The sequence below is a fragment of the Dendrobates tinctorius genome, unplaced genomic scaffold (genome assembly GCF_039654945.1).
Source record: "Dendrobates tinctorius isolate UK_male_01 unplaced genomic scaffold, ASM3965494v1 ptg000250l, whole genome shotgun sequence".
Taxonomy (NCBI): Eukaryota; Metazoa; Chordata; class Amphibia; order Anura; family Dendrobatidae; genus Dendrobates; species Dendrobates tinctorius.
Genome location: NW_027361917.1, coordinates 61,154,102 through 61,180,516, shown reverse-complemented (window position 1 = coordinate 61,180,516; position 26,415 = coordinate 61,154,102). Strand labels below are relative to the sequence as shown.

General features: G+C 43.1%; 1 protein-coding gene across 2 annotated transcripts in view; it reads left to right on the top strand.

Annotated features, from left to right (window-relative positions):
• Positions 1-845: 845 nt before the first annotated feature.
• VTA1 (vesicle trafficking 1) overlaps positions 846-26,415 on the top strand; it is a 322,571-nt gene continuing 297,001 nt past the window's right edge. Inside the window, exon 1 of one of the 2 annotated variants that reach the window (XM_073557711.1) lies at positions 846-1,105. In XM_073557711.1, the coding sequence (XP_073413812.1) occupies positions 1,000-1,105 (106 nt within the window). In that variant the 5' untranslated portion in view covers positions 846-999. The remainder of the gene's footprint in view (positions 1,106-26,415) is intronic. The other variant, XM_073557712.1, reaches the window with a different exon arrangement.

The following is a 26,415-nucleotide window of genomic DNA, read 5'->3' as shown; positions in this document are numbered from 1 at the left end:
TTAAACCTTATAACTTCCTAACAAAAAAAAAATTTGGGTTGCTAAATTGTGCTGATGTAAAGTCGACATGTGGAAAATGTTATTTATTAACTATTTTGTGTGACAGCACTCTCTGATTTAAGGGCATAAAAAGTAAAAGTTTGAAAATTGCTAAATTTTAAAAATGTTTGCCATATTTCCATTTTTTCATAAATAAATGCAAGTCATATTGAAGAAATTTTACCACTAACATGAAGTACAAGAAGTACAATATGTCACGAAAAAACAAACTCAGAATCAGGGGGATCCGTTAAAGCGTTCCAGAGTTATAACCTCATAAAGTGACAGTGGTCAGAATTGTAAAAATTGGCCTGTCATGAAGCTGCAAATTGGCTCTGTCACTAAGGGGTTAAAATTTGTGATATCTTTGGATATGCATCTGGGACGCCGTTTGGGTGTTTGTTGTGGGGACGCCGTCTGGGCGCTTGTTGCGGGGGACGCCGTCTGGGCGCTTCTTGCGGGGGACGCCGTCTGGGCGCTTCTTGCGGGGGACGCCGTCTGGGCGCTTCTTGCGGGGACGCCGTCTGGGCGCTTCTTGCGGGGACGCCGTCTGGGCGCTTGCTGCGGGGACGCCGTCTGGGCGCTTGTTGCGGGGACGCCGTCTGGGCGCTTGTTGCGGGGACGCCGTCTGGGCGCTTGCTGCGGGGACGCCGTCTGGGCGCTTGTTGCGGGGACGCCTTCTGGGCGCTTGTTGCGGGGACGCCGTCTGGGCGCTTGCTGCGGGGGCGCCGTCTGGGCGCTTGTTGCGGGGACGCCGTCTGGGCGCTTCTTGTGGGGACGCCGTCTGGGTGCTTGTTGCGAGACCCGCGCCGACACCGCCCTCAGCAGCTGCGAGTCCCCCTCAGGTCCCAGTGACGCGCCGCCGCTCACTCCTCCCATCCACAGGCGGAAGCGGAAGAGCGTGCGTGCGCCGTGTGTTGTTTCCTCCTGTCACTATCCGCTGCCTATCGGCGCAGAGCAATGGCGGCTTCTCTCCCCTCTTTACCTCCGCAATTCAAGTCCCTGCAGCATCACCTGAGGACGGCGCAGGAGCACGACAAGAGGGACCCTGTGGTGGCTTATTACTGTGAGTAGCTGACGTGCTGGGAGCCTCACACTACGTGGGCTGGAATGTCTGCTAGAGAGGGGTACATGAGCCCCCAACCATCTGCTGTGAGAGACCCCACTGATCACATGATGGAGAATATCAACTCCAAACCCTGAACCAGAAAAGTCTATAAAGAATAACAACTTTTATTAAGGATACATTATATATAGTACAGACAGTAAGGCTGTGTGCACACGGTGCGGATCCGCAGCAGAACTGCAGGTGATGTACAGTACCATTCTAGCCTATGGAAAATGGAAACCGCTGTGCACACGGTGCAGATTTTTCCGCGCGGTTTTTGCTGCAGTTTCAAATCCGTAGAAAGAGTTGACATGTCATTCTCTTCTGCGGATTCCGCTGCGGTTTGCCATCTCCTCCATTGTAGAGGTGATAAACCACAGGGCAAAACCGCAGGGTAAACCACAGGGCAAAACCGCAGGGTAATCCGCAGATAAACCGCAGGGTAATCCGCAGATAAACCGCAGGGTAATCCGCAGATAAACCGCAGGGTAATCCGCAGATAAACCGCAGGGTAATCCGCAGATAAACCGCAGGGTAATCCGCAGATAAACCGCAGGGTAATCCGCAGATAAACCGCAGGGTAGTCCGCAGGACCATGTGCAGCAGGTAAACACAGGAGACCTGTGCTGCCCTCTTACTTTATTCTGTACTGATGTATGAAGCAATCTAAGAGGAGGAAGTTAGAAAAAAGCAACCGCAGAGGTAAGCCATGGCTTCTAAGAGCTCTGGTTATGTAGTGAGATTAACCATTTAATAGTGGACAATTTCTTTTCTTTCACACTAAAAATTTAGAAGCAGCTCTGTCCTCCTTTATCTGAGCTGGCATTAAATGGTTCTTAAATCACAAACTTCTGTATAAAGCACAGATCAGGTACTGGAGATGAGGTTTTTTCAGCTGATTTGCAGCACATTAGGATTCACTGAGGAATTAATTTACCAGGTTTTTGGCTTTAGTGACTCTGCACCAGCAAAACTGGCTAGATGATTTGTTCAAGCACAAGGCTCAATTTACCATTCAGTTGCAGTATCAAATCACCCCTCAACTTCCACTGTTAAAATCTCCTACAGAAAAGAATGTCAATAGATTTTATTTTACTCTCCTATTTAGCAACATTAATTTTCAGAGCTCTTTACAAGTGTAAACATCATTGCTGTCCCCATTAGGACTCATAGTCTAAATTCCCTAAGTGTACAGTGCCTTGCGAAAGTATTCATCCCCCTGGAACTGTTCAACCTTTTCTCACATATCCTGCTTCAAACATAAAGATAAAAAAAAGTACATTTTTTGTGAAGAATCAACAACAAGTGGGACACAATTGTGAAGTTGAACAAAATTTATTGGTTATTTTAAATTTTTGTGGAAATTAAAATACTGAAAAGTGGGGCGTGCAATATTATTCGGCCCCTTTGCTTTCAGTGCAGCAAACTCACTCCAGAAGTTTATTGTAGATCTCTGAATGATCCAATGTTGCCCTAAATGACTAGTGATGATAAATATAATCCACCTGTGTGTAATCAAGTCTCCGTATAAATGCATCTGATCTGTGATAGTCTCAGGGTTCTGTTTGAAGCACAGAGAGCATCATGACGACCAAGGAACACAACAGGCAGGTCCGTGATACTGTTGTGGAGAAGTTTAAAGCCGGATTTGGATACAAAATGATTTCCAAAACTTTAAACATCCCAAGGAGCACTGTGCAAGGGATCATATTGAAATGGAAGGAGTATCATACTACTGCAAATCTACCAAGACCCGGCCGTCCCTCTAAACTTTCACCTCAAACAGGGAGAAGACTGATCAGAGATGCAGCCAAGAGGCCCATGATCACTCTGGATGAACTGCAGAGATCTACAGCTGAGGTGGGACAGTCTGTCCATAGGACAACAATCAGTCGTACACTGCACAAATCTGGCCTTTATGGAAGAGTGGCAAGAAGAAAGCCATTTCTCAAAGATATCCATAAAAAGTGTTGTTTAAAGTTTGCAACAAGGCACCTGGGAGACACACCAAACATGTGGAAGAAGGTGCTCTGGTGAGATGAATCCAAAATGAAACTTTTTGGCAACAATGCCAAATGATATGTTTGGTGTAAAGGCAACACAGCTCATCACCCTGAACACACCATCCCCACTGTCAAACATGATGGTGGCAGCATCATGGTTTGGGCCTGCTTTTCTTCAGTAGGGACTGGGAAGATGGATGGAGCCAAATATAGGACCATTCTTGAAGAAAACCTGTTGGAGTCTGCAAAAGACCTGAGACTGGGACGGTTATTTGTCTTCCAACAAGACAATGATCCCAAACATGAATCAAAATCTACAATGGAATGGTTCACAAATAAATGTATCCAGGTGTTAGAATGGCCAAGTCAAAGTCCAGACCTGAATCCAATCGAGAATCTGTGGAAAGAGCTGAAATCTGCTGTTCACAAATGATCTCCATCAAACCTCACTGAGCTCAAGCTGTTTGCCAAGGAAGAATTGGCAAGAATTTCAGTCTCTCGATGTACAAAACTGATAGAGACATACCCCAAGCGACTTGCAGCTGTAATCGCAGCAAAAGTTGGCGCAACAAAGTATTAAGATAAAGGGGCTGAATAATATTGCACGTCCCACTTTTCAGTTTTTGACTTTCCACAAAAATTTAAAATGACCAATAAATTTCTTTCAATTTCACAATTTTGTTCCACTTGTTGATTCTTCACCAAAACTTTACATTTGGTATCTTTATGTTTGAAGCATGATATGTGGGAAAAGGTTGAAAAGTTACAGGGGGCTGAATACTTTCGCAAAGCACTGTTTCTTTGGCGTGTGTGAAGAAAATGGAGAACCCAGAGGAAAGTGACTCAAACGTGGGGAGAACCAAACAGATTTTTACCTTGGTGGGATTTAGGCCTTCTTCAGATGTCTTGGTGATTACAGTACTGCAAAAAACAGTAATGGTGAGGTCTGCGTGTACGTATGTGACATCTGTGTGTTGTCCATGTGCCATGTATGGAATAAAATACAGCATAAAAATTAAAAAGTTTTATGTATTAAAGATGTTCAAAGATAGAGATAGATAGTGATGAGGAACATGATAAATAGAAATGTCAGTGTGATTTTTATAATCGGTGCTTATTTTTCTGTAATTGCATTTATTGTTTAAATAAATAAAAATGATTTGGGGTCCCTACTATGTTTACTAACCAACAAAGGCTAAACAGACAGCTGTGGCCTGATTTTAATAGGCTGGGATGGGTCCATGGATCTTGGCTCCCTCCCAGATTAAGAACATCAGCCCTCAGCCGCCCCAGAAATGGTGCATCTATTAGATGCACCAATTCTGGCGCTTAGCCTCTGCTCTTCCCTCTTGCCCTGGTGCGGTGGCAAGTTGGTAATAGTTCTAGAGTTGAAGTCAGGTGTTTTATGTACACTGACATTAATCCCAGGGGTTAGTAATGGAGATGCGTCTATTACTAACCCCATAGTCAAACCTAATAAATTAAGAGGCATAGATGCTCATGAGGAGAACATAATTTTATCTCTATATAAGTCACTAGTGCAACCACACTTAGAATACTGTGCACAGTTCTGGTCTCCGGTGTATAAGAAAGACATAGCTGAACTGGAGCGGGTGCAGAGAAGAGCGACCAAGGTTATTAGAGAACTGGCGGGTCTGCAATACCAGGACAGGTTACTACACTTGGGGTTATTTAGTTTGGAAAAAGAAGGCTTTGGGGGTGATCTTCTAACAATGTATAAATATATGCAGGGACAGTACAGAGACCTTTCTAATGATCTTTTTAGTCTTAAGGTACTGTCACACTTAGCGATGTACCAGCGATATGACGCGGTCAGGATCGCTGGTACATCGCTAAGGGGTCGCTAGTGAGCTGCCACACAGGCAGATCTCACCAGCGACATCGCAGGGGTCGGGGGTCGCTACTTACCTGTCACACTAGGCGATCCTGACGTCCTCCCGCCCGCGTCCACGCGTCGCTCGTCTCTCCACAGGAAGCTGATGACGAGAAACGGTCCAACATGTTCTCGCGCGATCAGCGATAACCAGCGGGGGAGCAGTCGGAGGTGAGTATCAGACATAGCGATATTGCTAGCAATATCGCTATAACATCACAAAAACCAGTGACGTTATAGCGATATCGCTTAGTGAGACAGGCCCTTTAGATCTGTGACGGGGACAAGGGGTCATCCTCTACGAGTGGAGGAAAGAAGGTTTACGCATAATCACAGACGCAGATTCTTTACTGTAAGAGCACTGAGACTATGGAACTCTTTGCCGTATGATATTGTAATGAGTGATTCCCTACTAAAATTTAAGAAGGGACCGGATGCCTTTCTTGAAAATTATAATATTACAGGGTATATACAGTAGATTCCTTGATAGGGCGTTAATCATAGAATCATAGAATCGTAGAGTTGGAAGGGACCTCCTGGGCCATCTGGTCCAACCCCCTGCTCAAAGCAGGATTCGCTAAATCATCCCAGTCAGATGTCTGTCCAGCCTCTGTTTGAAGACTTCCATTGAAGGAGAACTCACCACTTCTCGTGGCAGCCTGTTCCACTCATTGATCACTCTAACTGTCAAAAAGTTTTTTCTAATATCTAATCTGTGTCTCCTCCCATTCAGTTTCATCCCATTGCTTCTAGTCTTTCCTTGTGCAAATGAGAATAAAGTTGATCCTTCTACAATGTGACAGCCCTTTAGATATTTGTAGACAGCTATTAAGTCTCCTCTCAGTCTTCTCTTTTGCAAACTAAACATTCCCAAATCCTGCAACCTTTCCTCATAAGACAGGGTTTGCAGACCGGTCACCATTCTGGTCGCTCTTTTCTGAACTTGCTCCAGTTTGTTGATGTCTTTTTTAAAATGTGGTGCCCAAAACTGGACACAATATTCCAGATGAGGTCTGACCAAAGAGGAGTAGAGGGAAATAATGACTTCACGTGATCTAGACTGTATGCTTCTGTTAATACATCCTAGAATTGCATTTGCCTTTTTTGCTGCTGCATCACACTGTTGACTCATATTCAGTCTGTGATCTATTAGTATACCCAAGTCTTTTTCACATGTGCTGTCACTTAGCCCTATTCCTCCCATTCTATATATGCTTTTTCCATTTTTATTGCCCAGATGTAGTACTTTGCATTTCTCCCTGTTAAAAACCATTCTGTTAGTTGCTGCCCACTTCTCCAGTTTATTTAAATCTTTTTGAATCCTCTCTCTCTCTTCTCTAGTATTAGCTATCCCTCCTAGCTTTGTGTCATCAGCAAATTTAATCAGTTTACCCTCAATTCCTTCATCTAAATCGTTGATAAAGATGTTGAACAATACAGGGCCCAGGACAGAGCCCTGTGGTACCCCACTTGAGACATTCTTCCAACTGGATGTGCAGCCATTTACGACCACTCTTTGGGTCCGATCACTAAGCCAGTTATGAATCCACCTAACAGTTGCCTTGTCCATTCCATACTTAATCATTTTTTCAATAAGGATTGTATGAGAGACTTTGTCAAATGCTTTGCTGAAGTCAAGATATACTATATCTACAGCATTTCCTTGATCCACCCAATCAGTGATACCGTCATAGAAGGAAATTAAGTTAGTCTGACATGACTTATTAGTTACAAACCCATGCTGACTCTGTTTAATCACTTCATTCTTATCCAGGTATTGACATACATGTTGTTTAATAATTTGTTCAAAGATCTTTCCTGGTATAGAAGTCAGACTCACCGGCCTATAGTTACCTGGGTCCACCTTCTTCCCCTTTTTGAAGATAGGAACAACATTTGCTCTTCTCCAGTCTTCTGGCACTTCTCCTGTTCTCCAAGAATTTTCAAAGATTATAGAGAGGGGTTCAAAAATTTCTTCTGCTATCTCCTTCAGTACTCTGGGGTGTAATTCATCTGGACCTGGAGACTTGAATTCATTTAGGCTAGCTAAGTGTTTCCTCACTATCTTTCTGTTTATAGATATCCTGGATTCTTCTATTCCCTTAATAGGACAGTGAATAACAGTTGATGTTACATTTCCTTTCTGAGAGAAAACAGATGCAAAATAGGAATTTAAAAGTTCAGCCTTCTCAACATCCTGTCTTACCATTTCATCATTTTCATCCTGTAAAAATCCTATAGCATCTTTGACTTTTCTTTTACTTTTGACATATCCCCAAAATCCTTTATTATTGCTTTTGACATCTCTTGCAAGCCTCAATTCATTTTCAGCTTTAGCTAATCTGATTTGTGCCCTGCAGGTTCTGCAGACAGCATTATATTCTTCTTTAGATATGCCTCCCTCTTTCCATTTTATAAACATTTTTTTCTTCCTTTTTAGCATGTGCTTAAGTTCTGTGTTCATCCATCCTGGTTTCCTTAACTGCTTCCTATTCTTCCCTCTTTTCGGAATTGTTAACAACTGTGCTTTGAGAATTTCATTTTTCAAGATTTCCCATCCTTCCTGGACATTTTTGTCTTTAAGGATATCCAGCCATTGGATCCCTCCAATTCTCTTTCTGAATCCCTTAAAATCTGCCTTTCTGAAATCTAACCTTGACGTCTGAGTCTTCACAGGTCTTCCGCCTCTAGTTATCCAAAATTCTAAAATAGCATGGTCGCTACCTCCTAGGGTCCCAGCCACTTTTACCTCCTCAACCATTTCCTCCCTGTTTATAAGGATTAGATCCAAGGTAGCAGTTCCCCTTGTTTTCTCCCTTACCTTTTGGAAGATAAAGTTGTCAGCAAGAGAGGATAAGAATTTCCTTGATCTGTTAGTTTTGCCTGAGAGAGATTCCCAACAAATGTCTGGATAGTTGAAATCTCCCATGACAACTATGTCATATTTTTTTGAGAACTTGGCCATTTGATGCATAAAGAGTTCATCCATAGCTTCAGCTTGCACAGGCGGCCTGTAGTAAATGCCTACAATGGTGTCCTTTCCATTGTTCTGTCCTTGTATTCTTACCCAAACAGTTTCCACAGAACTCCCAGTCTCTGAAGCTTCAATCTCTGTGCAGATATACGCGTTTCTAACATACAATGCGACACCTCCTCCTCGTTTATCAAGTCTGTTTCTTGCAAATAAGTTGTATCCTTCTAGTCTTGTATTCCAATCATGTGTTTTGTCCCACCAAGTTTCAGTGATTCCAATGACATCATATTTCTTTTCCTGTGTTAGTAGTTCCAATTCTCCTTGTTTGTTGCCCATGCTTTGTGCATTAGTATAGAAACATTTTAGTTTGTGATTGGTTTCTCTTTCTCCAATATTTTTATTAATTAGATTCTTTCGTCTTTGTTCTTCCTTTCCACTTCTAATAGCAGAGTTCTCAATAGCATTTGTCAGGTGTATGGCTTTTTCTGGTCTTTTGCTTCCCTTCCCATGTTGTTCTAGTTTAAAGCTCTCCTTACAAGTGTAGCAAGGCGACTTCCAAATACATGCTTACCAGTCTTCGTAAGGTGCACCCCATCTCTAGCAAGTAGTCCATCGTATAAGTAGTTCACTCCGTGATCCAGAAATCCAAATCGTTGCTGACGGCACCATCGACGTAGCCAGTTGTTCATCTGCAGAATCTTATTCCACCTCCTTGTTCCATGGCCATCCACTGGGAGGATGGAAGAGAAGACCACCTGCGCTCCCAGTTCTTTCACTTTCTTGCCTAAGTCTTCAAAGTCTCTGCAGATGGTTTCCAGGTCGTTTCTTGCAGTGTCATTTGTCCCCACATGTAGTAGCAGGAATGGGTAGTCATCTGTAGGTCTGAAGAGTCCTGATATCCTGTCAGACACATCTTTAATTTTTGCACCTGGAAGACAGCACATTTCTCTTGAAGTTATATCCGGTCTGCAGATAGCGGCCTCAGTTCCTCTCAACAGGGAATCCCCCATGACCACCACTCTCCGTTTCTTCTTCACAACATTTTTCTTTCTCCATCCAGGAGGACTCTGAAGGCGTACAAGGTTGCTGCTTGTTGGCAAAGTCTTATCCTGATGTATTTCTTCATTGTTTTCCTGCGTGAGAGCCTGGTACTGGTTTCTGAGCAGTATGGGTGCTGACTGCCTCCTGATCCTCCTGCTTCTCTGGGTCACATGTCTCCATTCCTCTGTTTCTTCAGGTGCACTTCGAATTTCTTCTCTTTCTGTAACATGAAGAGATAATTCTGCTCTGTCCAAGAACTCTTCACCTTCCTTAATGATCTTCAACGTAGCTAACCTCTCTTCGAGATTTTGCAACTTTTCCTCCAACAGGGACACAAGCTTGCATTTGTGGCATGTGAAGTTTGGCTTTTCCACTGGTAAGTCTGTGAACATGTAGCAAGAAATGCAGCTCACCAAATGGCTCCTGGCCTCTTCCATCTTGAGATTTCTTAAAAATGATGAAAGATGAGCCCTCTTTTCAGCTGCAACGGCCAAAACCCAGTGATCGTTGAGCTCGCGGAGACTCTTCACTTATCCCAGAAGGCACTGGGAATATGCAAATGATCTCCTCAAGACTCTTCCCCTGGTTTCCAGGGAACTAGTCTAAATTGCCGTATGTGGAGTCGGGAAGGATTTTTTTTCCCCAATGTGGAGCTTAGTGTTTGCCGCATGGGTTTTTTTTTTTGCTTTCTTCTGGATCAACATGTTAGGCTATGGGCTGAACTCTAGATGGAATTAGTCTCCCTTCGATCCTAAATACTATGTTACTAAATATGCAGAGTAAAGTCCTTTATTTGAAATTCGCCCCCAACCCTCTTTTACTCATTTATTAACCAAAAAATCAAAAATCAAAGTAATTCTCATCTTTCCGCCAATAATCCATTACTGCCCATGTCCCACGATGATCCAGATGGTTTGTTGAGCGGTGACATCAGTGATGCAACCCCTCACCGCCCAGTCGATGCACGTTGAGCTTGTGAATGCGGCTGTGTGTGACCGGTGGTGATGTCACTAAGGTTACCGCCGGTCACAGGCAACGGTTCTCACGCTCAGCTCAGTGTGTTTCTGCTGATGTGAGCATTTACATCACTCATGGCACCACTCACCACACCATTAAGTTGGGGATCTTCGTGGGACATGAGCGTAATGATTTATCAGCAGAAAGATGAGTAAAACTTTTTTATTTTTTGATGTATAAATGGGTAAAAGGGGGTCGTGGCGTGTTTATTTCCATTAAAGGACTTTACTCTGTGTCTTTATTAAATTGACTGTGTGGTTAGTAATGGGGGTGTCTTATAGATGCCTCTCCAGTAATAACCCCTGGGCTTGATGTCAGCGGACATAAAACAACGGACATCAGCTCCACAACTATTATCCCACTTGCCACCAGGGCAAGTGGGAAGAGCTGAGGCTAAGTGCCAGAATTGGTGCACTTAGTCTATGCGCCATTACTGGGGAGGCTGAGGGCTATGTTTGTAATCTGAGAGCAAGCCAATATCCATGGCCTCGTCCCAGTCTATTAATATCAGGCTGCAGCTGTCTGTTTAGCCTTTGCTTGTTAGTAAATATTGGGGGGAGCCCACTTAATTTTTTTGAGGATTCCACCTATAACCAGTAAAAGCTAAGCAAACGGTTGTGAGCTATTATTAATACACTGGGAACCTTTATGGCTATTAGCCCCTTCTCAGAATATTAACATCAGCCTCCAGCTATTGGCTTTCCCTTAGCTGGTTAGGAAAACGAAGGGGGACCCCGCACCATTTTTCTTTTTTTAATTTAGTTAATACACAATATACACACACAGTGGGTACTGACTTAAACTCCCATCATCGTTGCCTATCCTTTCTGATCGCAGGGAGACTAGGCGACAATGATGAGAGCTGGATTCGGCACACGATTTCTTGGAACAGCTTTAACTGTACTGCTTTTCCCAGACAATGGAGCATGCCACCTGAGCTTTTCATTCCTGTACGTGTCACACTGACACACAGATGTTATCCGTGTGTCATCAGTATGCCCATGTGTGGCACGCATTTTGTTCGTGGTGCTTGAAAAAAAAGTACATGTCTGCTGGTTTTTCTCATGGACACACGGTCTGTGTGACAAATTTGACGTGTGCACTATCATTGAATAGAGTGGGTGTGTGTGTTCGTATTTGCAGTCTTTAAAAAACGGACCGCATATGGACATTAAGAACGGGTGTGTGAAGAAGGCCTTAATCCCAGAGCAGCAAGGCTACTGTACGAACTACTGTGCCACCATACTGCCCCTATTTTTGAGATTACTATAGTAAAATGAAAGTGAAACCTGCATTTCTGTAATATTAAAAAAGATCATCTGATATGTATATGAGACTTCTAATTTCATCTTCTGCCGTGTTGATGTTTTTCTCAGAAGTGATGGGTCCTTCTTAAATGTACAGCCGGCAAATACTGTATCTGTTTTGATCTGTATTTATTCTTGTTTCCAGGTAGTGTTTTCATCACTTGTGTTCCCTATAGTAACAAAAACCAGAAACCCTGACCTATACTTCAAAGATAGATGCTTATAAGACCTAGCATATGCTAAGGAATTGGTACTATATAGATCTTTTCTAAATATATGGAGCGCCCTGCGGGGTACTCGGTAACGGGCCCGTCAACTTCCATGGGGGACGGTGTCACGGTGGCTGCGACCCGTTCCATGGCCCAGAGGCGTCCAGTAATAAAATAGGGGAAAGTTGTGTGGTATTCGTGGTTAGAATGAAAATAAAGTTATTAGATGGTGAAATACGTGACGCCACCTGTGGTATTCTAGTCAGAGGTGACCAGTGCTGCGGTGTTGCTTCTCTGGGATGGATGTTGGGCGCATCTATGATGTTGTAGCCCTCCACAGGTAGGGCTGTAGTCCCAGGGCAAAGATGTTAAATAGTAAAAGTGGCTGTAAACGTTGGGGTGCAGATAAATGAGAGAGAGACACAGAGAGGTGCAGTTTCTTTACCTTTTACTGGTAATAGGTTGCAGTCCGGAGTACCACATACAGGTGATGGAATGAGTCCGGCTCGCCTGGAGGCATTCAGGGGATCCACCTTGCCAGATGGGGATTTAGGACCTTCCTTTCTGCGCTTTGTGTGTGGGTCTCCGCTGTATATAACTATGCTGCAACCCTCTATTCGTGATGGTTTCACTAACCTTTACGGCTGTCAGCGTGAGTCTATTCCACAGGTACCGTTCTCTTCACCATCGGCCCCGTGCTCCTTATCCGCTGCCGTGCCCTCAGGTGATGTGTACAGGAATTTACAATCCCCTGTACTTTCAGATTCGGCTATCAGGGCGTACATTTCCTGTCAGCCTAGGACTCTGATGTCCCCTTTTCTCTTTATTATCGCTTCACTCAGGGGTCTGCTATATGCAGTATTTTAGCTCCCCTAGAGTCTCTCAGTCTCTGCTCTTGTCCTTTCCCTCTTCACAGATCAGCTCCCTGTCTTGAACTGACAGGATCTTCCAGAAAGATCTCTTTACCTCACCTCCTCATGTTGTAACTGTCCTTTTTCCTCACAGCTGCTTCGTTTCCATGACAACCCCCTCAGCTGATTCCTAGCTGACTCACCAACCCCCTCTGCTGGCCAGAATTTATAAGGCATTTCCCTTTTCTGACCTGCAGCAGGAAATTGTGATTAAATCTATGCTGCCTGGCATGGTGGGGATCCCTTTTCTGCCTCCAAGCATGACTTTACCCATTAGAGGGAGGTAATGTCACTGTGACAACCGGACTCTGGGGTGTCACATATACCCTACACCAATGGTGTGCTAGAAGGGGCACGCAAAGTTCTCCTTGTGAGCACACGCATCATCGCCATTCCGCATCAGTGGACCTTGGCTGGCGGGTGAGGAGCCTGGCTACACCAGCCCCTACTTCAGCTAGATGTGCATCTAAGGACGCATGCACATCCAGCTGAAGTGTATTGCAGTGCTCGATGCTGTCCAGTCAGTCCAACAGCTGACGTTTGTGTACATGTGACTGGGCACATGGCAGTGACGTCATGCGCCCCCGACGCTTGGACTCTGACGTCAGCTGCCAGCTGCAGAAGATGACTTGGTGGGGGAGAGGAAGGAAGGTGAGTAGCTTGTACAAGGATATGGGGGCGTATACCAGGATGGGAAGCATATTCCTTTATAGCTGCAGTCTGGTACCCCTGCTCTCTGTTGCCCCCGCCTGCTATCTCTGACTTGTTTTTCTAAAATGAAGCCTCAGTATTCAGGTTAAATTGCCATCTTGGCACTTTGCGATAAATAAGTGGGTTTTGGGTTGCAGTTTGAGCACTTGGTCTCTAAAAGGTGCTTCATCACTGCCCTACCCTTTGGGCCATGATCTTATTCATTAAAGGGCTACAGTAAACCAGTACAATATTCTTTAAATTTTTGAGTATGTCAGGTAATTGGAGCCCTTCATCAGATAAACAAGGTAACTGCACACGTGTCATGTAAACGCCACTGCAGCAGCGAAGTCTTCACAGGTGAAGCTTCTAGAGGAAAATGTTGGTGGTCATCTTCTTGAGGTGGCATCACTGATTTAAATGCAATTTCCTGCATTTCCCCTGCTAAAGTCAAACTGTATATTCACCTTCCCAATTGCCTATCTGAATAATATTTCAGACCTAAAAAAAGACATGTTGAAAGAAATGTGAGGAAAAGATTTCCACATATGTGGACCGTGATACCATAGGATGCCATCAATATGCTCTTGGTTTTTTGTAGGCTTCAGGCTCCTCAGCATGGACTTGCCATGACTGCTGATACTAATGACTGGCCGCAGTGATCACGTGCTGTAGACCTGATGTTGCCACTCTTGCCTTGTCAGAGAGATGCCGTGAGCAACAGTGGCATTGTTGGAACAGGGGTGGATAAGGATTTTAGTTTACAACTAATCAAGCCTTTGGGAAATGTGTAAAACTGAAAACCCCCATAAGCTCCGCATAGGCGCCGTGTTCTCAGTACTTTATGTACAGTTTCCACAGGCGTGTTTGTGATGATCATAAAGGATTAAACTAGTGTACTCTCAGAACTCAGACCTATAACTATTTCTTACAGCTATATAGTCGGAGAATCATCATGTCCTGTTTGTCAACCATTTTCAGCCCACCAGCGCCACCTGGAGGTTCTCAACTGCTCTGTCTGATAACAGCAGACAGACATAACACATCTTACAGTGGCCTTCCAAGCAGTTAGTCTCATTGGCATGTCGGGTACAGAATGCAGCCTTCCATCAATCTCCTGCTTGGCTTTACTTGATATCACCATGTAGAAGGGTACGGGCTCCTAAGTTGGGTATGTGGGATTCAGTTGGATGAACTCGTAGGTGGGCTGTGCTGCTGTAGTAAATAATTTCTTCAGAAATGATGATGAGGAAGAAGCTTTTGATTCACAACGCGTTTCAATTCCGTACAGGCGTCTTTTTCCAAGTGAAAAAAAACAAATGTGCAAAACTTGACAACAGATGAGTTTTTAAAGGCCGAAAATGGATATCAATTAAATAGGGAACGTCCACAGGAACACTCGAAACCAATAGTGAAATTAGGAGAGAGAGGGAATGTCAACTGGCAATTTAAAATTGATTAAAGTTAGAGGAAAACAAAATCTTACTTATTGATGATAAAATCTAAACCGAGTTGGAAATGTAGCAATGTAGACTGTGACTCTTGTGTATAAGGGTATATGCACACGCTGCGGATTCTGCTGTGTTTCCGCAGCGGTTTTGGCCCTGCGGAAACACAGCAGATTTTGCTGCGGTGTACAGTACCTTTATTTCCTATGGAAATAAAAAACCGCTGTGCACATGCTGCGGATTTTTCCACGGTTTACAATCCACAGCATGTTAATTCTTTTGTGCAGAAACGCTGCAGTTTCACACCTCATCCATTATGAGGTGCAAAACAGCAGGCAAATCCGCAGACTTTAGTCCTGTGGATTTATCTGCGGTTTTCACTACAAAATTCCCAGAGCCAAAAAAACTCCGTGTGCACATAGCCTTACACTACCAGTGTTGGAAATACGATTTTAAGAAATCTCATTGAGGCACTGCAGAGAAAGTCAGTGCATGATGAGGAGTTTCACAGATTTCTTTGTTTCTAATGAATGAATTGTTCGATAAAGCCACAGCATTTTCGCAGGGTGATCCACACTGTAATTTGTGCCATTTGGTGCTCATATTGCTGCTGCATAAATTCCACCGCAGAAATATCTTGCATGGCCGTATTTGAAGTATAACCTGGTCACGAGTTTGTTTGAAAAATCTGTAATCGCACCGTGTGACTGTAGACCGTTGAATCTTCCCAGCACACATTGTGCCCGGTGAGCATTTGCTGTTTTCTGCCCCGTATTGTTGGGTCAGATATGCATAATCTTGGGCAGAACCGTCTAGCGGGCACGGTCTCGCTTAGTACACGTTTTACTGTAGACTGAACAATAGGGATTGGTGGACCGGTGAAAGTTTAGGTTCAACCAGTCTTTAGTCCAAAGTTCAGTTCAGGTACCTGAACTCGAACCTAAATCTCTCTCTGACTCGCTCTCTCTCCTTCAACTCCCAAATTGTAAAGTGCTCTTCCAGGAGTTGTCAGTGTACAGAGTTTGGCACCGAACACTAAAGGGGGTTTTACACTAAGCGATATCGCTAGCAATATCGCTAAAACGTCACTGGTTTTGTGACGTTATAGCGATATTGCTAGCGATATCGCTATGTGTGATACTTACCAGCGACCGGCTCCCCCGCTGCTCATCGCTGATCGCGCGAGAATGTCCGGCTCCATTTCTCGTCGGGCGCTTCCTGCTGAGACTTCCTGCTGTGACGTCCAGCGACGCGTGGAGGCAGGCGGGAGGACGTCAGGATCGCTGTGTGTGAATGGTAAGTATCGTGCGCTGCGTCGCTGCTGCATCGCTGCTGCATCGCTGTGAGATCTTTCTGTATGAAAGCTCACTAGCGATCATTTAGCGATGCACCAGCGATCCTGACCGGGTCGGATCGCTGGTTGGATCGCTGGTGCATCGCTAAATGTAAAAGGGCCTTAAGTGTCCAGTGCAACCCCGGACTTTACAATTTTATCTCTACCGGAAAACCCCTTTATGCAAGCTGTGATTGTAGTGTAAAGTATTCCAAAGATAGGAGACCAATGTCCAGGCTTTATCAGACTTTGATTAGAGGAAAACACAAGCATGTAGTTAAAGGAGTTGTTAGGGATGAGATAGCTATAACCCAAGACCAATCAGATGGGTAGCAACCCTGCAGCTGACAGCTGATTGCTGGGGGTGCTGGGTGTCGAGTGCTGTATTTGGCTTTATCCAGCAGTCTCACAGAAAACTAATATGGCGTTCTTGCACATGGATCCTGTACTGGACTCAGCTATCACTCTTACCGATAAGCAAGTTATCACCTATGTAGTGTAAGCATACATCGGTAACCACTTAACCCCTTTTTTTTTTTTTTTCTTAACTACTCCTTTTGTCAGATGTTTCTATGGTTACTAAAATATAATTATCAGCATTTCCTAAGTTTTTACAATTTTATTGACATGCAAAACGTGTATGCAAAGACTCAATATTTACGGTGTTGTCCCTTATATTTCTAGACTTCTGCTACTCTCCCTGCCATGCTGGAATCCGCTTTTGTGACAAATCCTGATCCATATTTTTGTTTGCCCACCCGCTTCTTGATGATTGACCACAGGTTATCGATGTGATTGAAATCTGGGAGTTTCTGGTCATGGACCCAAAATTTAATGTTTTGTTCTCAAAGCTGCTTAATTATCTTTTTTTGCCTTGTAAGTTGGTGCTCCATCATGTTGGAAAAAGTAATGTTCATCACCAAATTGCTTCTGGATTTTTGGGACAAGTTGCTCATTCTTTATTCATTGCAGCGTTCTTAGGGAAAATTATGAGTGAGTCAACTTCCTTGGATGAAAAGGAACCGCACACATGAATGGTCTCAGGATACATTACTATTGGCATAAGACTGGGCTCAAGGGAGCGGTCACCTTTTCTTCTCTGGACTATCATTTTTCCAAATGTCCCAAACAGTCTGCAAGGGGCTTCATTAGAAAATTACCGTATATACTGGTGTATAAGCCACGTGACCGACTAGCACAGGAAAAGCTGCCGGAAGCCGGGACAACTGAGATGCAGGGACGCGCAGTGGCGAGTAGGGTGAGTAGGACGAGGGAGCATGGAGGAGGGACGGGGAGCCGAGCCATACATAGAAGGATGGGAATGGGGGTAGCCTAGCAATGTGTAGAAGGATGGGACGGGGGGAGATGAGCCATACATAGAAGGATGGGACGGGGGGAACCACGCAGGACAGGGATGAGGGGACAGTGTATACCCAGCTTATACTCGAGTCAATAAGCTTACCCAGTTTTCCGTGGCAAAATTAAATGCCTCGGCTTATACTCAAGTATATACGGTAACTAACTTTACTCCAGTCCATTGCAGTCCAGTCCCTGTGTTTCCTGCTAAATTATTTCCTCAGTTAAAGCCCCATATAGAATGATTGGGGCACCTGCAATTACGGTATTGTCTGACTAGAGAAGAAAAAGTAAGTGCCACCATGAGTTCTGTGGCATGCCTACTGTTAAGCATCCTGAGATCAGTAGCACAATGTCACAAGGCAAAAGTGATAACCAAGTGGCTTGGTGAACAAACCATTAAAATTTTGTCTATTGTCATAAATCTCTCCAGATTTCAATTGTCAAAAAGCAGACAAACAAAAATAGAAATGGTGATAATCTCCAACCACTGATTAGATAAGAATAGGTTGTCAACAGTCACGATTTTCCCCAGAAGCTAATATCCCAGCATGCCAATGGGAATTACAGCAGTTTTAGAAAATAAGGGACTACACTGCAAATTGATTCTTTACATAAACTTGATGTATTTGCCATTAAAAGATTAAAAACATATCAAAATGCTTATTATTGTACTTCAGTAACTATAGAAACATCTGACTAAAAGATCTAAAAACACTAAATCAGCAAACTTTGATAACAAAAATGTGACAGTCTCAACTTTTGGCCACTACTGTATCTGTACATTACAATACTTACCTATAGTCTTCTGCTGTTTTCAGCACTGCTCCAGTCCCTTTCCTGCATCATGTAATCGCAGCTCCTATTGGCCTGCTCACACAGCAATCTGTTGGTTTATTTCATAGGGCTCGCTCACACGACTGAATAAATTGGACAAGTGTAATTCTGTAAAAAAGGGATTGTATTTGGATTAATGAGGCAGTGCAGTTGTAAGTGTATTTTTTCTTACCTGTATTCAGCATGAGTAAAAATGGCAGCATGCTGAGATTTGACTCCGAAATCGGATGTGTGCAAGAAAAAAAATCTGACATGCAGACCACATCAGTATGGCATCCTATTTTTAGGAATACATTAGAATGCTCCAACATGGGAAACTGTAAATGGTCCTGTAAATAATAACTGGTGAGGAAAAAAACAGATTGCATCCGCACTGCACACAGAAGGCAAGTAAGAAAAAAAATCGTTCCACTCTCCTGGGTGAGAATGGAGATGGATAGATATACTGTAGGTAGATATATTTTACACACGTGCATCTCACAAAATTAGAATATCATCAAAAAGTTAATTCAGTTCTTTAATACAAAAAGTGACGGCATTGGTTACCATAGCAGCGATTGGGAACCTGCGTCATGCCGCGGGGTCTCCGATCCAAAGGCAGAGGGCCGGCACCGGAATGCTGCGATCTTGTTTGATAGCAGTGTTCCGGGGTTTAAAGTATCGGGAGCGGTCTGTGACCGCTCCTGGCACTTGGTGCTGTGTGTCAGCTGTGAGAATCAGCTGACACCCGGCTGCGATCGGCCACGCTCCCCTCATGACGTACTATCCCGTCCATGGTCTAATTGTTCCGGGGCACATGGATGGGATAGTACGTCAGCTGGCACAGTGGGGTTAAGTGTTCCCATTATTTTTTGGAGCAGTGTGTGTGTGTGTGTGTGTATATATATAATGTGTGTGTTTGTGTATGTGTGTATATTGTCCAGTGTGTGTCTATATATAATATATATATATATATATATATATATATATATATATATTAGATTTTTTCAACTTCACACTAGGCGTTTCTTCCTGCCGCAAAACCCGATCCCTTAGCAGGAAAAAAGCTGCAGAAAACAAAAGCAGGTTTTGCGTGTTTTTTTTGTGCGTTTTTGCTGTGTTTTTTTTTTTTTTGCATACTACCTTTGTCTCTTGTGCATGCTGATAAAGTTTAGTGCAAGAAAACAATGCTATTCTACAGAATCAGGTCTTGGCACAAAAAACACAACAGCAATACCTGATGCCTGCGTTTTTGCTGCAAATTTTCATTGGGTGGTGAAAAAACTTTCATGTCAATGGGTGAAAAACTCTTAAAAAAAACATAAGTGACATGTTCTATTGTGCAAAAAACATGCAAAGCACAAAATACTGACAATGTGTGTGCATGAGATTTCTGAAATCTCATAGACTTAGCTGTTACTGTGAAACGCAGAGGACTCAAACATTTTTTTCGAACACGCCAAAGACACTCGATTAGCACCTGAGCATTCTCTGATACGGTGAGCACGCTCATCATTAGTAAGTAAACATACGATAGCGATTTCAGACAGACGTGGCAATAATCTTTTAGAAACGCTGTAGAAATGTGTTTTCTAGTGTTTTTGGGTCATTACCTTTGCAAAATTGTGATTGCATGATTCTACACTTAAAAATGCAATTTGTGCACTGAAAGAAACCATTACAAAAACACTGAAGAAAATGCATAAAGCAGGAAATGCAAAAAAGCTACACCCCCAACAAATACACCATGTTCCAAATTATTATGCAAATTTGTTTTAAGTGTCATAGCGTTTTTTTTTTTAAATGAAACCCATTGATGGTATTGTGTCTCAGGGTTCTTTGGATCACTGAAATCAATCTCAGATACCTATGATAATTAGTTTGCCATGTGAGCCCAATAAAAAGAAAGTGGATGTTCCACACTATTGAGCAGGCCACAGTTTTCAAGTAACATGGGAAAGAAAAAGGATCTCTCTGCTGCTGAAAAGCATAAATAGTGCATTGCCTTGGTCAAGGGATGAAATCATTAGATATTTCCCGAAAACTTAAGCGTGATCATCGTTCATGCTGATAAAGGCAGAATGAGGAAGGTTTCTGCCAGGCAAGTTCATCGGATTAAGAGAGCAGGTGCTAAAAAGCCATTACAAACCAGCAAGCAGATATTTGAAGCTGCTGGTGCCTCTGGAGTCCCTCAAACCTCAAGGTGTAGGATCCTTCAAAGGCTTGCTGTGGTGCATAAACCTACTATTCGGCCACCCCTAAACAGTACTCACAAGCAGAAACGGTTGCAGTGGGCCCAGACATACATGAAGACTAATTTTCAAACAATATTGTTTACTGATGAGTGTCGAGCAACCCTTGGATGGTCCAGAAGGATGGAGCAGTGGATGGTTGGTGGATGGCCACAATGTTCCAACAAGGCTGCGACGTCAGCAAGGAGGTGGAGGAGTCATGTTTTGGACCGGAATCATGGGGAAAAAAGCTGGTAGGACCTGCTGTACACTGTGTTCCAAATTATTATGCAAAAAATATTTCCATATATTTTCTCTAAATTACCTATATGAATTGCAGTCATTGTTATTTTCCAGTCATCTAATATTCTAGTATAATTGCAATGTTTTTGATCAAACTGCCTATGAAAACAGTATATTTTTAAAAATAAGAAACACTCAAAATGCATGTTCCAAATTATTATGCACAGCAGAGTTTTCAACCTTTTTATTTTGAACAAAAAAATGGTCAATTGTGAAATTATAAGCATTATCAGCTTATTACAAAATGAAATCAAACAGTTTTCAAGTCAAAACTTTATTCTAGGTGGTTACATTTGCACATAGGACCCCTTGTTCGAAAGAAGCTTCTGAACTCACTTGTCCATTGAATTTGTCAGTTTTTGGATGGTTTGTGCTTCAATTGTTTTGCATGTGGACAGAATACCCTCCCAGAGCTGTTGCTTAGATGTGAACTGCCTCCCGCCATCATAGACTCTCCTTTTGATGATGCTCCAGAGGTTCTCAATGGGGTTGAGGTCAGGGGAAGATGGTGGCCACACCATAAGTTTGTCCTCTTTTATGCCCATAGCAGCTAGAGACGCAGATGTGTTATTTGCAGCATGAGGCGGTGCATTATCATTCATGAAAATGATCTTGCTGCGGAAAGCACGATTCTTCCTCTTGAACCATGGCAGGAAGTGCTGTTTTAGAAACTCCACATAGATTATGGAGTTCATCTTTACCCCTTCAGGGATCCTAAAGGGGCCGACAATCTCTCTCCCCATGATTCTAGCCCAAAACATTACTCCACCTCCTCCTTGTTGGCGCCTTAGCCGTGTTTTCATGGGGTGTCCATCAACCAGCCATCCTCCACTCCATCCATCTGGACCATCGAGTGTTGCACGGCACTCATCGGTGAACAAAACAGTTTGGAAGTCAGTCTTCATGTATCGTTTGGCCCACTGGAGCCGTTTCTGCTTGTGTGCAGTGGATAGAGGTGGTTGACAGGATGGCTTACGCACAGCTGCAAACCTCTGAAGGACCCTGCATCTTATTGTTCGGGGGACGTTGGAGGCACCAGCAGCTTCAAAAACTTGTCTGCTGCTATGACAAGGCATTTTTGTAGCTGCTCTTTTAACCTGACGCAATTGCCTGTTGGAAAGAGTCCTCAATTTTTCCTTTTCAGCATGCACACGTGTGTGCTGGGAATCAGCTACATACTTCTTGATTGTGCGATGATCACGATGAAGTGTCTTGGCAATGTTGATTGTAGTCATGCCTTGACCTAAATACTCCACAATTTGTTGCTTCTCAGCAGCCGACACATCCTTTTTCTTTCCCATTTTGGCAAAAAATGTAGGCTGCTTAATAAAGTGGAACAGCCTTCTTAAGTAGTCTTGCCTTTATTTGGACACACCTGCCAAACTAATTTGCACAGGTATCTGCAATTGCTTTCAGTGATATAAAGAGCCCTGACACACATCACCATCAATGAGTTTAAATGACAAACAAAAAAATTCTAACCTTATCACTCCTAAACTCTTTTTGCATAATAATTTGGAACACAGTGTATATAGCGTTTCTGACTAACAACTTTCTTCTATGGTATAAAACTGAAACGTGCCTTCAGGAGCAAAATCATCTTCATGCATGACAATGCACCATCTCATGCTGCAAAGAATACCTCTGAGTCATTGACTGCTATGGGCATAAAAGGAGATAAACTCATGGTGTGGCCACCATCTTCCCCCTGACCTCAACCCTATAGAGAACCTTTGGAGTAACATCAAGCAAAAGATCTATGAGGCTGGGAGGCAGTTCACATCAAAACAGGAGCTCTGTGGGGCTGTTCTGCAAAGAAATCCAAGCAGGAACTCTCCAAAAACTCACAAGTTCAATGGATGCAAGAATTGTGAAGGTGATATCAAAGAAGGGTTCCTATGTTAACATGTAACTTGGCCTGTTAGGATGTTTTGGAGTTAAACAGCTTTTTTGTTCAGTGAATGTGACCTCCTAATGCTGCAAATTCCACAAATGAGCTTTTAAGTTCTTTAAAACATATCAAATGTTTAGAAATTCTACTTGCATAATAATTTGGAACATGGTGTAGAGCAGATTTCTGTAGCAGATTTTGGTGTGAACACCTGTGGAAGAACAGCAAAACTCAGTTTACAAGTGGGAACATGGCCTAAAGTAACAGCAGTACTGTGCATTTTTTTTTTTTTTTTTTTGTTGCGGTTTTTCGTTATAGATTTTTATAAGGAGCTTCAAAAAATACCTGTAATATTTCTACGTTGAAAAAAACAGTAAAATCTGCACCTAAATGGGGAAAAAAAGGTTAAAAGCACAAAAATGTATCAAAAGCATAATAAATATAGCGACTTGCTATTACATGTTTTGCTGTAGAAGTAAAAAAAAACCCCCAAAAAAACCTGGAGTTTCCTGCACGGGGGTGTGTGGCCTGTCTTTACATTTAAGGGTATGTTCACACAATGTGGGTACTCTGCATTTTCTTGCTACGACTTCTGTGTTTGCGGTAATAATGCATCTACGGTACCATATTTTGATCCTTTTTCAAAAGTCATTACAGAAAACGCAGCGATGTTCTCAAAATCATGTAAAGAACGCAACAATGCGTCATTCCAAAGGCCAGCATTCATGTTTCCTGCATCATAGTGGGTAACGCGGTATTGGCAATCCGGTCAGCCTAAACGGAGAGTTTACACTAAGCACACAGCCTTGCAGGGGGTATAGACCCTATAAATGCTGCACCTTTTGTGTTCTAATCGCTGCCTCCTTTCTGCAGAGGATGAAGTGTCATCAAATAGGCTGCATTTAAACAGGTGTCTAAGTAGGGAATGAATGTTCCCAGCTATAGGGCCTTATACATTGGTCAGCAAACACGCAACAAACAAACATTTTTCACATTTGTTGGGTATTTGCTGACGTATATAGATTGTCCAATTGTTGGGAATGAGCTTTTCTAGGAACGATCGTTCTCCTATTATATCCTCTTACGTATATCCTCTTCTAATTGCAGCCTGCTTAAAAATAATTGTTAGCGGCAACACATCTGTTGGTCGGTCGTTCTAAATAGACAATTAAATGACCCATGCTTACAGTGCATGTAGCCGATTGGCGGTCCTCCCATCTAAACCCATAAATATCCTAATTAGGCTGATCAGAGCGTACTTGGCCTGTTCCGCCCACTAGTCTTCCTTTTCTGGTGTTTAACAGCACTGGCTTTCCTGTAGTGAGCCCGGTCTGTAGAGAAAGCTCGGGCTAGCCAGAAAAGGAAGACTAGTGGGCGGGACAGGCCAAGTACGCTCTGATCAGCAGACCAAGGTGCGGTTCTACCTTATGTGACAAAGCTGTTATGGCAGTCAGTAGGGCGGCGGCTTCTCAGCAGGGAGTGTCGTACATTCCATCATGGTGACCGTGTGTCACAAGGGATGAGCTCAGCAGATCTCTGGTAGAAGGTGCTTTGTTGTGTGTTATTGGAGCTTGGTTTCTGTTGAATGACGAGACCTGTGAAAACCTTCTCATGTGATGGTGTTATGTGGCAATGGAGATGTAATTCATTTGTGATAGGGGATTTGTGTAGAGTTATCATAGTGTGGCTACCAAAGAGCAGTCACCACAATTATTGAACAGGTAAAGAAGAGCGCTCGTCATTTTTAATATACAGCGGTGTGAAAAACTGTTTGCCTCCTTCCTGGTTTCCTATTCTTTTCCATGGTTGTAACAGTTAAATGTTTCAGATCACTAAACAAATGTAAATATTAGGCTATGTGCACACGGTGCGGATGCGCAGCAGAACTGCAGGTGATGTACAGTACCATTCTAGCCTATGGAAAATTGAAACCACTGTGCAGATGGTGCTGATTTTTCTGCGCGGTTTTGCCTGCGGTTTCAAATCCGCAGAAAGAAATGACATGTCATTCTTCTCTGCGGATTCCGCTGCGGTTTGCCATCTCCTCCATTGTGGAGGTGATAAACCACAGGGCAAAACCGCAGGGTAATCTGCAAAATCTGCGCAGAAAAATCCGCACCGTGTGCGCATAGCCTTGGACAAAGATGACTCAAGGAAACACAAAATGCAGTTTATAAATGAAGGTCTTTATTATTAAGGGAAAAAGACATCCAAACCTACAGACCCCCCTTCCTTTAAAACATAAAATAACTGTGGTATATCACATATTAGGGAAGCAGAGTTAAATTTTCCTATCCACACCCGGGAATGATTACTGCCATACCGGCTCTCAATCAAGAGATCACTTAAAGCGGTTTTCCTACAAACAAAAGTTGATTTTAATCAATAGATCTTGGAATAATAACTTCCAAAATTGGGTGTGTTTAAAGGGAACCTGTCAGCAGGATTTTGCTTAGTAAACTTCACAGTGTCAGGTCGGCGCTGTCACACTGAGTAAAATGATAGCTTGGGTGATAAAATCTGTCTTGTGGTTGTTGTGTAATGAGTGTTACAAGTTTTCAGTGAATGAGTTTCTCGTGGTTCGGGACACTTTATGTGGTGCTCTGCTTACATATGCATGTGTATGGGCTTATATCGGGTCACTGATCCGCCACTGACATGCCACCTATTTTACTTACTATTTAGAATATTGTGGGGTTAGAAAAAAAAATTACATCCACCAAAATGGCGCCTGCGCAGAAGCATCTATCTCTTACCGATAAATGCTACTGCGCAAGTGTTGCCGCCATTTTGCTAGAGAAAAATGGCACCTGCGCAGTAGCATCGATCGGTAAGAGATACTATTGCTCAGGTGCCACTGGCATTTTGTTGGATGTAATTTTTTTTTATAACCCCACAATTGTATATGCAGTAAGTATAAAATAGGGGGCAAGTCACTGAGGGATCAGCAGAATGAGCGAAATGGATGATCTGAAGATACCGTAGGTTTAATGCAGTCCACAAATAGCACAAATTCTAGACGTTTCTGTCATTTAGACCTTCCTCAGTGTTCTATAACAAAAGAAAATAATACCAAAAAGAGTAACTGAATTATATACATCCAAATAGACAAAGTCAATCATGATAACTAATTTGGGAATGGACTGTCTATTTGGATGTACTGTATATACTTCAGTTACACTTTTTTTTTTTGGATTGCTTTCTTTTTCGCTTGCGTGCCAAGTTCATTTTACTTATACATTATAGTAAAGCTCTTCAATTTTAATGCTGGTCTCAAGAAATCTCCATGGGAGTAAACAAAGGGGTATGCATACTAACCGGGATTCATGCTGTGTGTTGACACAGCAGCCCCACATACACACACACACACACACACACACAGTGATGGTTATCAAAACTACACCTTTTTTTGGTTTAGGCTATGTGCACACGTTGCAGATTCTGCTGCGTTTCCACAGCGGTTTTGGCCCTACGGAAACGCAGCAGTTCCGCTGACAAGGTACAGTACAATGAAAACCTATGGGTTTTCAAAACCGCTGTGCTCACGCTGCGTTTTTTTCCGCGCGGTTTTGCTGCGGTTTACAAACCGCAGCATGTCAATTGTTTGGGCGGTTTCCGCAGAGGTTTCATACCTTTACCATATTAGAGGTGTGAAACCGCAGGGCAAAACAGCAGGATAATCTGCAGATAAACCGCAGGTCACTTGACCTGCGGTTTTACCTGCGGATCCGCGCGGAAAAACCCGCAGCTGAATCTGCAACGTGTGCACATAGCCTGAAAGTGTACAAGGATGAATATCTAAAGCCCCCGTCACACACAGTGATCTAGCTAGCGAGATCGCTGC